The 15,301-nt window shown below is 31.8% G+C and overlaps 1 protein-coding gene across 1 annotated transcript; it reads left to right on the top strand.

Moving 5' to 3' along the window:
- Positions 1-5,247: 5,247 nt before the first annotated feature.
- Positions 5,248-12,339, top strand: LOC113518756 (uncharacterized). The gene is made up of 5 exons (XM_052894133.1): positions 5,248-5,469; positions 6,785-7,129; positions 8,788-8,999; positions 10,606-10,755; positions 11,992-12,339. The coding sequence occupies exons 1-5, from the start codon at positions 5,460-5,462 to the stop codon at positions 12,076-12,078; spliced, it is 804 nt and encodes a 267-aa protein (XP_052750093.1). The 5' UTR covers positions 5,248-5,459; the 3' UTR covers positions 12,079-12,339.
- Positions 12,340-15,301: the final 2,962 nt, after the last annotated feature.

Here is a 15,301-nt window from a genome sequence, read left to right on the forward strand (position 1 = left end):
ATATTTCTATGTATATTTCATATATTATATTATATGTATTTAATAATAAAATGTTATTCGATCCAAATTCTCCCGACTACCTTGTAAATAACTAAATGTAAATTTAATTCCATGGAGACATTACCAATCGTTGTTCGTCCGTGCAGGAATCTTCTTCTTCACATGCCTACTCATCGTACTAGCTCCATGTCCTATTATTTTACTCTTCAAACTATTAAACACTGAAACACACTCCCACTTGACATAAGATCTACCCTAAGCAAGCTAGCTTTTAAATACAAATTGCGTACCTCTCTCATTTCTTAGAAAAATCACTTTCCCTTTAAACTTAATCTCGGTGGTTACTCTGTTTGAGTTTGAGTATTTATGTATGTATTTATTATATGTATATTATTATATATTTAATATATTAGGTGTATGTTTATGTTAGTCTAATTATATAATTATATTAAGTATTGCTTTATTTTTCCTCAATTCAATAATTCACCGCCTACTTATTTCCCGGTTTGTCCGATGATTGACTGGTAGAGAACACCGTCCGACTTAACAAAGTCTGCCAAATGTACATAGAATTTTACTATGCATTGAAGTTTAAATAAACAAAATATGTATATAAAACTAGACAATGGGAATTTAATGAATTTATAATCAAGTTACTACGAGGCGTGAAGTTCCGACGTACCATGAAGAAGACTTCTGGATGAAGTCGAACCAATTATTGGAAAAGACAAATATAGAAAATTCATTAAATTGCTGTCCTCTAGACAAAAACTTAAGATAAATAGACAATAAATAATTGAAATTATATGATCCTTCTCATATCCTCTATCATCGCACATCAGAGAGACATAATTGTGATTATAATCAAAAATAATTGTTAGATAGCCGATAATTAAATAGTTCCTAATATGTAGACAGCAAAACGGACTTCATCTTAAGTTTTTATAATATACATTATTTCTGATTTTAGTGCTAGTTAAGTGAGTCTCCTAGCCCCCTAAATATATAATTATCTCTCAACTAAGTTAAAACATTTAGTTAATAATGTTTATACAGTACGTTTCAGGATAATATATTCACTAAATACACGTACTCGTAATACTTAGTATTTATTGACAACAATTTTCTTGTTTCTTTTTTTTTCCAGTTGCCTTTGCAATATTTTTTTTCAACTCTTTTGCCTGGCCCTGAGTTTGATTGTTATAATTTTATTAGTATTACTTGTTTTATGGTTTCTGGGAATAATATTTAATTGTAAGTAATTACTAAATTAACTAAGTATGACTATTAGGATGTATAGGTTTTTTTAACTGACAACCTATATCATATATATACCATATATTAAACCGCTTACCATCAGGTGGGACGTATGCTTGTTTGCCACCTCAATAGTATAAAAAAAAAATATAATACTGCTTATAGCCGACCCGGCATACATTATTTTGCCCTACCGCCACCTACCGGGTGTATCTCTTCTTATCGGGATAAACACTACCCATACCCAACTTCAGAAAGTTTAAACCAACAATGCGTGAAGGAAAATCGTGGCACGGGATATTTATATACATTAAAACAGGAAAAGTAGTTAACGGATATATCGCAGGAAAAGATTTCCTTCATATAATTTTCAGTGGTTACAATAGTTTGTTTAATAGAACTTAATAAAAATATAATTAAGTTTTGTTTAGATTATCATAGAAAACTTTTCGCCCCACAAAAAATACTATATATATTTACAGAGTTATGAAGAAAGGGCACCTTAGCGGTTAATATTAACTATCTCGATAAGCAAAAATCCTGTTCGTACAATTGTTTATGAAACAATGGAACACAGTACCGGAAAGCACCGCCAAATACTGCAACTTCTTATTCTAAGTTCTGGCCTTCTAACATCATTGCATTGTGATAAATTTTGCAAATGGTTTGATATTCGTATATTACCTGTATCCATATATCTAAGCTTTAATACTCATATACCCACCTACGAGAAAGTATTTATTTAACTAGATAATTGTTATTATTTTATGACATAAGTTATTACATATGTAATTTATAAACATATATCTGGTTATTATTGTATAAAATTACGTATAAATAAATAATTGATGGATGTAAAAAAAATAGCATAACCTAATAAAGCTCTTTTTATGTTAAAGTTTGGCATCATTTTTCAGTTACTAGAACTATTCCAATAAATCGTAATTTATGCAGGCCAATCTCGATCTTCGATCGAAATTAAATTTAACCGACTATATTTATTTTATTTTATTTTTTTCGTTTAGTCAACTCTCAAGTACTTAGAAGAAAAAAGTAGATACAATATTTGAGACAAACAACGGTCAAAAAATCAAAGAAAATATACAACAGGAGCATAATAAAATAATCTTATAAGAAATACTATATAAATTTAAGATTAAATACAATAACATCAAATTTGACGAAAATAGGATGGAATTTCCCAATACATTTTTTTTTTATACAACTTAGAATGGCAAACAAGCTGACGGCCCACCTGATGGAAAGTGGTAACCGTAGCCTATAGAAATGAGCAGTACCATGGACATAACAAAGTATACTGTTTCGCCCATGATACCCCCATGCGTTGCCATTCCTGAGGACTCAGGTGTTATTCCTCTGTACCCAGTAAATTCACGCCATATCCTACCCTTCGAACCGAAACACAGCAAACACAACTGCTTCACGGTTGAAACGCAAATGGGACAGAGGTACCCAAGCAATCGACTTTTGTACAAAGTCTCCCTCTGGTAAATACATTGGCGCCCAAATTGCTTTAAAAATATTCCGTTAATAAAAATTATTATTAAAATCGATTTACAATTGAACATACACAATTGGAGTCAAATCTAGAATTTCCTTTTTTAAATCATAATTTCGAACCGGCCCTTAGCTGAGTAACCTCGAGGGCCATATTTTAAATTATATTTTATAATGTAAGTCGACGGCTATCTAAATTGATTAGACATTTGATGAAATCAACGTAAAACTAAGTTTTATAATTCCTTTCAGAGAATTAATATCCATTTGATTATTATTGCTTTTAAATTGTCAGTAGATTAAAATCACTTCTGTCGTAGCTACATAATTACAATAAAATTTATATAAAGTACAATATAACTTGCATATTTATATGTAACCTTTGATTTTGTCACTCAAAATTTGAGCATTTTTAATTTACTTAATACATTACTATAGGGTATTATTAGTAACGCAGTTAATGACCCATTACTAGTAATATGGCCTTTCCGGTCAAGGTCCACATAATCTCCTTAGAAACTTATAGTAGATTTCTGTTGTATTTATTCGTCACAATGGGCCAACTGACTGACCTGGCTTCATCCTCGTTTTTCATCCCTCAATGGTATCCTGCCATCGTAAACCAATAAATAGCGAAACGGAATGACTATTTCATTTTCTTCCATTAAAACCAAAATAACACACCACAGGAAACAAATAATTCAATCATTATTAACCTAATGTTTAACCTAACTCACTTCCATAACTTGTTATAAGGGGTAATCCTCCATATTGAGGGGAAGAGATTATTAATAATAAGAAGATTTGTCCATATTACTACTATCAATATACCCTTTTAGGTCGACTTCCTCGCGGTTCCCCCTGAAAACTATCATGACTAATTCATGGTTAAATGCGTCACAATGGGCTAACAGGTTAGCCCATTGTGCCTTTTCATCCTCACGGGTGCTCCGCCAATATATACCGATAGCACAGGCGAAATTACCATTCTATTATCATCAATTAAAAAAAAGTCCTTTATATCCAATCCATCGTTGCCATAAGTAAGTTCGGTAGGAAATAATTTAAAGTGTTCTAGGTGTATTTATAAACGGTAAGCAACCCTATTTTGTCGCCGCCTCAAGTCTCGGGAGACATCCGCCTTGTTATGTGAAACTCTCAAAACTTATAATTGAAGACCCATGTGACCAATTTCAATGGGCATCGCATTAAACTGTAAATTTTGTGTGTCCTAAATGCCAGCCTATACTTATTGCAAAATAATAAACCCAACATCAGTATACAAATTAATAATACCTAAATAACAGAACGAAGTACACTATTCCTTTATATGTTAAAATTTATTTTTGTTTTTCCGATTTTGTGTCATTTACACGAATACCACATCACAGGGGGAAAAGGGATTGTTAGTAATGGAGACTGAGAATCCCATTGCTAGTAATATACCCAACCAAGTCGATGGTTAATTCCTGGTGAATTCATCATGATGGGTTAACTGGCCTGTTTTCATTCTTTTTTTATTCTCGTCTATCACGCTTCACTGGTGCTCCGCCAGCGTATCCCATTAGCGCAAGCGGGGTTACCATACCACTTTCACCCATCAAAAAAAATACCACATCACCTCAATTCTTAAATTCAGATATCGAGTTTTAAAGAAACCATGGGTGACTTGCCTCCTTCTGCTTGTATTAACACTTCTGCTTGTATTGTTGTGGAACAGGCTAAGGTCAGAGACCATGCTGCCTAGTCTTCAATATGATAATTTCGGCATAGTCGTAGAATACTGACGGATTAGACGAATATTACATATAAAGATCCGACAGTATTCTACGACTATAACGATTTGTCTGGAATAAGTACAGGCTTGTATCCGTATGACCTTTTTTTTTAAATTTATTCATGACCATGGATACAAGTCCTTCAGTCGCAGACATAACGTATGATCTCGTATTTTATTGTGTTGCCTGCATTTTATGAATAATGCTGCGAACTGTTAATTGTACTCGATATTCCATCAAAACACTGCCGTAATAATAATGTTAATACAAAATATATTTACTGTTTGCTATGGATCTCATCCTCGTTACAAGGTCTTTCCCTATATGGCAATATTACCAATGAGTCTACTGTCTTAACGCAGGGCTCGTCAGACATAGTCAAATACAAGCCCTCACAATCCATCTAATAGAGACGCATACCAACTCCAAATAGATTTAAATAATTTACTCCAAATACTATTGAATATCTAACTTACAACATACATACATTAATTATTAATAATTAATTTAAATTAATCGACTATATAACAATAAATACCTAATAGATCTGTGAAAACCGTAAGTATACCACCCAATTATGAGTGATTAATAGTTAATGATTTATTTTATCGTATATCGATTAAACAATTAATAGAATCGAGTACCATCAAATATATGGTAACATATTCACTATCTGACAAATGACGTCATAGATGCGTCATTGACACGTCATTATATGGTTTGTCTTGGTTTGTTTACTTCTGATTACCTTTTGTGTACATGAAATACTTATATAAAAATACTCAACAATTCTTTTATTAGATTATTTGCTAGTAAATTAGTGTATCCAATATCTACCTATCGTCTTCCAATACATTTTGTTGTAAAGAGGATTTAATTACACTTTTTTTCTGTAAATCGGTGAAAATGTCTGGATGTAAGTACTAAAAATATTTCTTTTTTTTATCGCACCCTTTTGTTTATACATATAATTCTAACCGATAATTATAATTAATAATAAATAAAACTTTATAAACGACTTATAATAATCATTGTAGAATTAAAATATACCCTGTTAGTACTAATAAAGAGATATGTACAGGTTAATTATGAATCATTGAAAATTATTTATCCGTGTTATGAAATTGTTGGGAAACGGACTTTGTTACTTTGGAAACAACATTACAATGATTCTCAAATGGCTCATTACCAAGTAATAATTTAAGAAATATTATTTTTCCTATATACTAATTATAATACACATAGTATACAGGAAAATCTAGTTCTAGCTATATTGTAATTGTCATGATAAATATATTATTGCATAATATTTATTAATTTCTAATTAAATATGAATAGATATTGTAAATAGAAGATGCTTTTGCTGTGTAAGCAAAATAATAATAAAAATATGTAAAATTAACCATAGGCAATTATCTAGTATATACCCTAAACAAGCAAGCAAACTAAACTTCACAAAGATGTCTGAGACTATGCACAGTTTTAAGAGGCCAGCTGTAATAGTAATAATAACTTACTTTTACTAGTGACTGACCACATTACAGAGATAAATAATATACTTCTTCATCTCATCTCCTATACATATGTTGCAATAATTTATAATTTCATAGTGATTGATTTTAATCATTAAGGTTCTAAGGGTAACAAACAAATTCACTAACTGAATAATATGTTATTGGTTTATCTTACCATATAGTTTGCAATAGAGTTTGCAGTATATCAATAGTATTTTTTTTATAATATCTTAATGTGACGATTACCAAAGGGAGACTTTGTACAAAAGTAGTTTTCTTGGGTACTTCTGTCCCATTCGTATTTCTACCGTGACACTGTTCTGTTCGTATAGCTGGTTTTGGAACAAAGGGCAATAAATGGCAATAAATTTACGCAGTGTATAAGCATAACACTTAGTCCTCAGGAATGGCAATGTATCATGGGTGAAATAGTATACTCTGTTATATCCATGTTACTGTTTGTGTTTATAGACAATGGTTACCATTTTCCATCAGGTGGGCTATCAGCTTGTTTGTCATTCTCAGTTGCATAAAAAAACAAAAAAATATATAACTTGATATAAAGTTAATGTTTTCTATCAAGTTAACTAGTTAGCTTTTCTAGTATTGTTTTGTATGGTTTACCATTCTATAGATGAATGATCTAATAGATAAACTATTAAAAGAAATAATTTTACAATATGATTGTTTTGTTAAAAATTGCATTGTATTTTTCAGATCCAGGACAAACCCCAATTAATCCAACACCAACTCAACCTGGTTATTATGCTCCACCAACTGGACAGCCAGGCTATCCTGGTATTAACCAGGGTCCATATCCTATTGGATTCAATCCATACCCAAATCAACCAGGGCAACCTGCACCTAATAATCCTCCACCCAGTGCAATGTCATATCCTGCTGTACCACAACCATCGGCACCTGGATATGCTTACCCTGGCTATCCAAATGTGACTCCTCAACAACCTGGTTACCCAAATGTAACTCCACAGCACATGGGCTACCCAAATGTAACCCCACCACAACCAGGATATCCAAATGTGACACCGCAAGGTTTTACATGTAAGTATATATGTTTAATATTTTCTTGTTAAAAGAACAATTTTCTTTTTAATTTACCATAAATTATGTTGCATTCAAAGAAATTTAAATTATCATATTAAAACATGAATATATAATCAAAACACCAAATAGCAATATCAATTTCTTTTATAAATTTTGTCATTATAGTAATTCTTCTTTTTTCTGTGCAAATATATTATACAGTTTAATTGTATTATCTATCTATCATATTTAAAAGCTGGGCTTTTGTTGGTAGAACTCTTGCCACTCACTACAATTTTCTGTGAGTCTTTTCACCTCTTGATACAACACAATACCAATATTGTCCTTGATCTACCTAATGTAACTATGCCTTGATCTGCCTCTTCCCCTCCTTCCTTCTATCTTATTTTCAATTAGAATGTTCATAAATTTATCATGTCTTATAAAGTGCCCTAACATTTTTTTCCTACTGACCTCAATAGTTCTTATAATTTGTCTCTTTTTCTTAACCCTAAGTAGGACCTCCTCTTTACTATTTTGATCCGTCCAGCTAATTTTCTCCATCCTTCTCCAGCACCACATTTTAAAGACTCTAAGTTAATTGTATTATAGATAACATATTTTACTTTTTCGATAGAAAAATAAAGGGAGATAAAGGATATGGCCTGGGATAGAACTGGCTGGAGGAAGATGCATGAATTAGTTGCACTGACAAGAGGAAACTCTAATGAAAATGAATTTTACTTTTTGGTATATTAGATATTATCAGTTTTAATGTGCAGAGAATAACATTCTACTGTAGCAGTAACTATTCTGTGTGCAGTTACACACCCTTCCAGATGTTCACGATTAATTGTAAAACTGTTTACTAAAAATATATAATTTCACTACCACTTGTCTAAAATAGAATAAAGCAACATTATCTCGCATCTTGCTCTATTCCTCCTCATAGGTTTGATAGGAAACTCTTAAATATAATAAAAAAAGAAAACATTTCAAATGTATTTTTCTGTTTAGACAACCCATAAAACTGACATAGAAATTTTGTATGAATTATGGATAATCTTATGCATATAATTTTTAACATCAAAGGTCTATTTATATCACTGCTGTGGAGCAGAGCAATATATTATTAATTTGTCTGTGTGACAATAAATCGCTTTACCAGCTTTCAGAATTTAACATTTTAGTATAAATATTATCTATCCTTAGTCATCGTTTTTACACTGTGCTGTTAAATAATTCACATTCAAAGATTTCTCATTAAGAAATTGTATTTTTTATTATTAATTATCTTCTGCTTGCACTTTGTTCATTATTACTTTATGTTAGTTGGCCCTCCTAATTTTGCAAGGCCAGGTATTTCTGACCCGGATCATCGTATCGAGTAATTTCTTTTCTAATTAATGTTTTCCCATACTTGTGCATAAGGTAGCAGGGGTCATGCTCTACCTCTTTTTTGTTTGGGTATTCACAAAATTTTTTCTTATCTAATTCCTCATTATCTGACTATATATATATATATCTAAAACTTTCTGTGAGTTTTTTCAGTCAGGGTCAACTTTTAACCTACCACAAATAAATTCATTTTTAATCTTATCTAGTCATGTTACTCTTCGAGACCAGCTCAGCACTTTCATATTTTTCTCATTAAAAAAAATTTATAAATATTCCAGCGGCAGTCGAGTGGATTCACTCCACTCCATCCAGTGCAGCCGCTCTCACAGACAAAGCAGTTGTCGCAGGGTATGAAGGTCATGATGGTAGTCCTCTTTGGGTGATCAGAGCTCGGCATGAAGGAGACATAATACCTGGAAAACTAGCAATTAAACATCGTGCCGCTTATGTTCCTTGGGGTGGCAAGGAAAATTCTGTGCAAAATTTTGAGGCAAGTAACTACTATTTATATTAAGGTTTACTACATCTGTATCGTATCTTCTTATATATAAAAATTCCGTGTCACTATCATTCGTTCATGCTAATATTTAAAACCACTCAATTTATTTTAATGAAATTTAAAAATGAACGTAAGTGAAAATAAATTGAATTGTTTGCTCTAACTTGAGAGGTAGATGGCGGCTGGTGGCACAACAAAGTTAGCCAGGTCAGCTAATAGGTACATTATAATTTTTAAGTGACTTACAAATGGAGCAGATTCTCAATTCGTTTAATTTTTTTTTTTTATTTGTGAGTAACAAATATAATATCTTCACCAAGATTTTGATAATTCTTTTACTATCTGTAGATTTTAATTTCGTATTTATGCCATATTAAGTAGTTTAGTAAGGAAGCATATTTATGAAATTAACCTTGAAGTTAGTTTTATTCTCATAGTAAATTATAATGTAAATTTTAAATTCAACAAGTAAATTGCCCGCCGGATATGTGTAAATCAAGTTTTAGGTAACTAACTGTTTCATATACGGCATGGTGTCTTCTAAATTCATATCGTTTTAATGACAATAGATAAAAGTATACAATTCATCAGTAATTCATAAAACTTATATGTATCATTCGCTTAGTTTTCTGAATCGTTATCGCCTGCTAATATTTAAACATCTGTGAAACTTTGCACTTTGTTTTGGTTCATGAAGAAATTTTTATGAGATAAAAAATATTACGCATATTGTTATACTTGTTAGACAGGATAAATAGTTCTTACATTGCTAAAAAAATCTGAATGGATTCTTTTAAATCTGAGCACATATTTCATCATCCATTGCTAATAATGATTTCTATTAATAGTTTTAATCGAGGAAATTCGACTAAAGTAAAACAACCAATTTACATTACGTATATCGAAGACGAAAATATGATCAACTAGTAAAACGAGTATGTATTGCATATGCATTAAACAACTATGGCATAAAGAACAATGGGGATAAAATGCATACCATAAAATTTTTTTTGTTCATTTGTATTATATTTGATGGTAGTATCTATAAAGGTATTTTGTGAAACTACCCTATTTTAGAATAGTTGATAATAAACAATATTTTTAGTTGCCTTTATTATATACCAGCTTTTTGCCCTCTACTTTGTACGTGTGGATAATAGAAGTAGGAAAACCAATAAAATAGGTCATTTCTAGATGGCGTATCAAGACGAAACATATATCAAATTTTAAGTTAGACCTCCAGGAATACACTATGTGAACCACATACAATTTGGTGCAGTAGTTGTTATGTAATACTGGAGCAAACATACTGACAAACAGAAAAAAATTGTAAAAAATATTGTCTTGAAATTTATTGGTCTTATTTAATCTATACATATTATTTTTTCTTAAATATATAAAGACATCGTCTAGTTCAATTTTATTATATTAATAAAATTAAGAAATACTTTTCATTGATTAATCTGGCTCAATATTATCAAATACTGACTGATGGAACGGCTTGTACTGTAACATAGAATAAATGTTATACTACTAATAAACTACTATTGTAGTAAACTTATATTAAATTGCTTTAATTAAATACAAAAATTTACAGGTGTTATGTGCTCGCCCAGAAAAAGTGAGATGGGTGGAGAGCAAAGATGGTGCAGTGCCACCTAACGCTATTGCAGCTGGTAGTACATACTCTGGAGAAACTTTGTTTGTGGGCAGAGCTAGACAGCAGGGATCATTGACACCTGGCAAGGTATGCATATTATATTTTTATTTTTTTTTTGCTCATTGCTTGATTCCTTATAAAACTGGTTTCCTAGCTTGAGAACCAGGACTAGGTGTTATGTAGTGATAAGATTAAAAGACCTCGTTGCTATTGCTAGCAATGCTCCGTCAGGCATCTCCACGCCGTTCTCACTGATACATTCGTCATGTTCATCATATCAGGCATCTGTCCACTACTGGATATAGGCCTCCCTGTAGACTGCCATAAATAATGGTCCTGAGCCACCTGCATCCACTGACTTCCTGCAATGCATTTCAGGTCGTCACTTCATTTGGCAGGAGATGTCCTACACTTTGCCCAATGCCTGATAAGTTAACTGACCTAAATTCATCCTTACCTATTATCCTTAATTTATGCCCTGCCAACATATATCGATAGCGCAGGCGGTTACCATTCCATTTTCGAAAAAAGCTTAACAAAATCAAGCAATTGGTGTGTGTGGCACTTATTATTTGTTAAAATTAATGTTATATACGTACTTGCGTACCTGTTTCGGTTGAAAAGGTGGAATATGACAGTAAAATTACCATATGTTTATTATTTTGTTATGCCCATGGTACTGCTCATGTCTATTGGCGACGGTTACCACTTTCTATCAGGTGGGCCGTCAGCTTGTTTGCCATTCTAAGTTGCATAAAAAAAAGTTTATTACAGTGTTTTCCGTGATGTTTACGGTGCTATTCATATCTGTAGGTGACAGTTATAACTTTTCATCGAACGGGCTATCTATTTTATTTATTTGACATACTATGTTACATATATAAAGAGAATGCTTTTAATTTTCTCTTAATGATAACATCATTCCGTTAATGTAACGATGTATCGTTAGACTGTTGTATATTTACATTTTTACTAATATTATAAAGTAGGTATAGTTTAATGAAGACACATATGTTAGCATAAAAATAATTAGAGGTATTCTGTTGGCTATTTTATAGGTTTCGTTAAATAAATATTTTCAATCGTCTTCAAAAAGAAGGAGGTTCTTATTTCGATTGTTTTTTTTTTATGTTTGTTACCTTATAACTACGTCAGTTATAAACGGATTTTTTTTTTTCGAAAGAAGATATAGATTAGTCCCATAGAAATGTTCCCAAAATCGGTTCAGTAGTTTTTAAATCAAAATAACTGGTTTATATATATAATAGCTAGCTGGCCCATTAACTCATCATAATAATTTAATTCCATTAATTTCCTTTTCAGGTCCATCCCAGTCACAAAGTGATGTACATGTCTTTCGCTGGAAATGAAATACCACATAAAATATATGAAGTATTGTGTACCGTCTAAATTTGTAAAGGTACCTACTTATGTTTTGTTTTTATATTGTATAGAGGCACCGTTTATACCAATGTTATTACTATTTAGATTATAACTTATTAGATCTGATAATATGTGCATATATGGGCATATTATACTTTTTGGATATTTATACGTCGAATATTTTTTATACGTTTTGTGTAAGGGTAAGGTAAATAAAATAAATTTGAATTTAAAAAAAGGTATATTTTTGTAGCGTTGTATCTCGTTAAATAAATAATTTTAAATATTTTAATATGTTTTTTTCACTTTGCATGTCTTATTATCATGAATATTATTTATATGTATAATAGTATTTCAATCTATATTTAGAGCTCCTAATTACTGGAGTTCCATTGATACACCTATAATTTTGTATGTACAGGCGAAGATACATGCAGTTCGAATTTAGATAGTTACTTAATATAAAATTTGATATAGCGATTGTCAATTAAGAAGCTGTCGAGTTTGCCATCGTTTAATAAAAAACTTTATAATAAAAAAATCACTTAAAAGTTTAATATCTATAGTTTTTGCATAACTACCTAACATTGTACCGAAGTAAAAAGGCACCTAAGGGACTTGGATTCTTAATATGATCACTTTCCTATATTTGATAAACTTTATGATTCCCTATGCCTACACACTTCATGCCCGAATTAACCAAAACTTATGTTACATACAAAACATAAGATAGGATATTTTGACATATTAAAAATTGCAATATCATTTACTTTTACAAAATCCTGTAGTTTATAGTGTAATGCAAGCTTTTATTTACTAATTTATTTACCTTTTATATCGATAAAACTTTGATACATTTTGTGATGATAAGTTATTACAACAGTTAATTTGTATTATTTTTTCTTGTTTTATATCAAAACAAACTTATACGGTGACCGAGACCTATCCCTCATTTTAAAGTATATTTTGTTATTAAAAGCTAATCATTTTTGTCTTTGTAAATCTGCTGTAAATGTCTGAGTGTAAGTACAACATATATTTATATTTTCAGCGCACCTTTCTATTCATAAGATTCTGACCGGTAATAATTAGTAGCTATTAAGTAAAAGTTTTTATGAAGAGCTATCCTTAAGACTAATCCCAAGTAAGACCACTAGACTATTATAAAAGAAAAATATACCGTGTCTATACTGTTTAGGGATATCGTTTCAAATATATACACAGTTAATCAGCTATACGTTTTAAGGCCGGCAACCGACTGACAAATCCCGATTGAGAGGTAGGTACACATTTACAAATGTCATACATTAATGATGTACCCACAAACATCACATCCCTCCACCAGTAGTATAAAATTATCTAAAACAATGAACAGCCTAAAATATCTCAATTACAATTTATAATTTATTTTTTTTTTTCGAGTCGCTCTAAGGGGTCTTTGACGCAAGGTGTGTTCATTATTATCAGTTGATGGCACATTGAGAGGCTGCACTGGATCCGAACCTAGAGGTATCGGACTCGACGCGCTGTTATCACTTAATATTCTCTCCTCCCCACCAGCTCGCTCCTCTCCCAATTTGGACATCATACTATTATGGATGTTCTCCGGTAATGATTGAAATGAAGAATCGCTGTTTTGATCTTGTTGCTCGTATATGAAATCTTCTTGGCCCTCTGTGCTCTTCTCATATTCTTGTTCAAAGCTTCCAATAATGCTTACATCATCAACCTCATAAGTTTTATCCGAGCCTCTATAAGCTAAAATTTGATCCACATGTTTCTTTACATACTGTTTACTTCCCGGTAATAACACGTTGTACATCCTAGAACCGATTTCCTTAGATATGATCCCAAATTGCCAAATATGTTTGTTACCATTATTATAATACTGCTTAACTAAAACTTTATCTCCTTTTTTGAAATCAGTTCTGCGATGTCCTCCGTATTGTTTACTCTGTAAGGTCTGTTTATTTTTAACATTAGAATTGGCTGTAGCTGCTACTGACTCTGTTAAATTATTTGTCCTATCCGCATTTGGCACGTGCAGCAGGAGGTCGAGTCTACAACGTAAAGACCGACCCAACAACAACTGGGCTGGAGAAAAACCGGTAGTACAATGACTACTATTTCTATAATCAAATAAAAATTTATTCAATTGTTGTAATATAGTTTTCTGTGTTTTGTTTTCTTGTAATATAATTTTTAAAGCCTTTTTTATAGTTTTTACACTGTTTTCTGCTTGCCCATTTGATTGTGGATGATAGGGTGCGATAGTTAAATGTTGTATTCCATTTTTGTTACAGAACTCATCAAATTGATTTGAACAGAAATTAGGAGCATTGTCAGTAATTATAGTTTTCACCAACCCAAACCTACTAAACAGTTCACATATTTTAGAAATAATCATTTCAGTAGTAGTGGTCGTCATTAAAAAACATTCTAACCATTTAGAGTGTGCGTCTATTACTACCATGAAATATTTTCCATCTATATACAACATATCTAGATGTATACGTTCCCATGGCTGCGAAGGGTACGGCCACGGCGCGAGCGGAGCGCGCGGTGGCGCGTTTCGAAGCGCGCCGCATATACTACAAGAGCCGATTTTTTGCTCAATATTCTTATCTATTTGAGGCCACCACATACGACTCCGAGCTTCCGTTTTCGTTTTAACAACTCCGAAATGTGAATTGTGCAATTCGTTTAATAACTGTTCCCTGAAAATAGCCGGAATAACTAATTTATGGCCACGCATTAAACAGTTATTCTCAACTGATAGTTCTAATCTACAGTTATAGTAAGGCCTTAATTCTGGATCGGTTATCTTGGTAGGCCACCCTTTTTCGATGTAACCCATTACTTTTTTAATTAATTTATCGCTAGCTGTAGCTTTTTTAATATCTGTTATAGTCACTGGTTTCAAAATTGTATCCGTGACAAAATTTATATATAAAGCTTGGTCCTCTACATTATTACTGGAATTCTGATCCGGTAATACCGATCTAGACAGGTAATCGGCAACATTTTGATCGCTTTTAATGTATTCTATGTTAAAATTGTAGGCCGATAAAAATAAGGCATACCTTTGTAATCTATTGGCCGCCATTTCCGGTACCCCTTTCTTACTTCCAAAAATTGATAAAAGTGGCCTGTGGTCTGTGCGAAGCGTAAATGGAATCATACGACCGTACAAATAGTAGTGAAACTTTTTTATAGCAAAGACAATAGCAGCCGCTTCCTTCTGGATCTG

Source organism: Galleria mellonella, unplaced genomic scaffold (assembly GCF_026898425.1).
Source record: "Galleria mellonella isolate WM207_F2 unplaced genomic scaffold, CSIRO_AGI_GalMel_v1 utg1914, whole genome shotgun sequence".
Taxonomy (NCBI): Eukaryota; Metazoa; Arthropoda; class Insecta; order Lepidoptera; family Pyralidae; genus Galleria; species Galleria mellonella.

Excerpts from the sequence above, each read along its gene's own strand:
- LOC113518756 (XM_052894133.1), top strand. Across the intron at positions 7,130-8,787 it reads GACACCGCAAGGTTTTACAT|CGGCAGTCGAGTGGATTCAC; the intron begins GTAAGTATATAT and ends TAAATATTCCAG. Across the intron at positions 10,756-11,991 it reads GATCATTGACACCTGGCAAG|GTCCATCCCAGTCACAAAGT; the intron begins GTATGCATATTA and ends TTTCCTTTTCAG.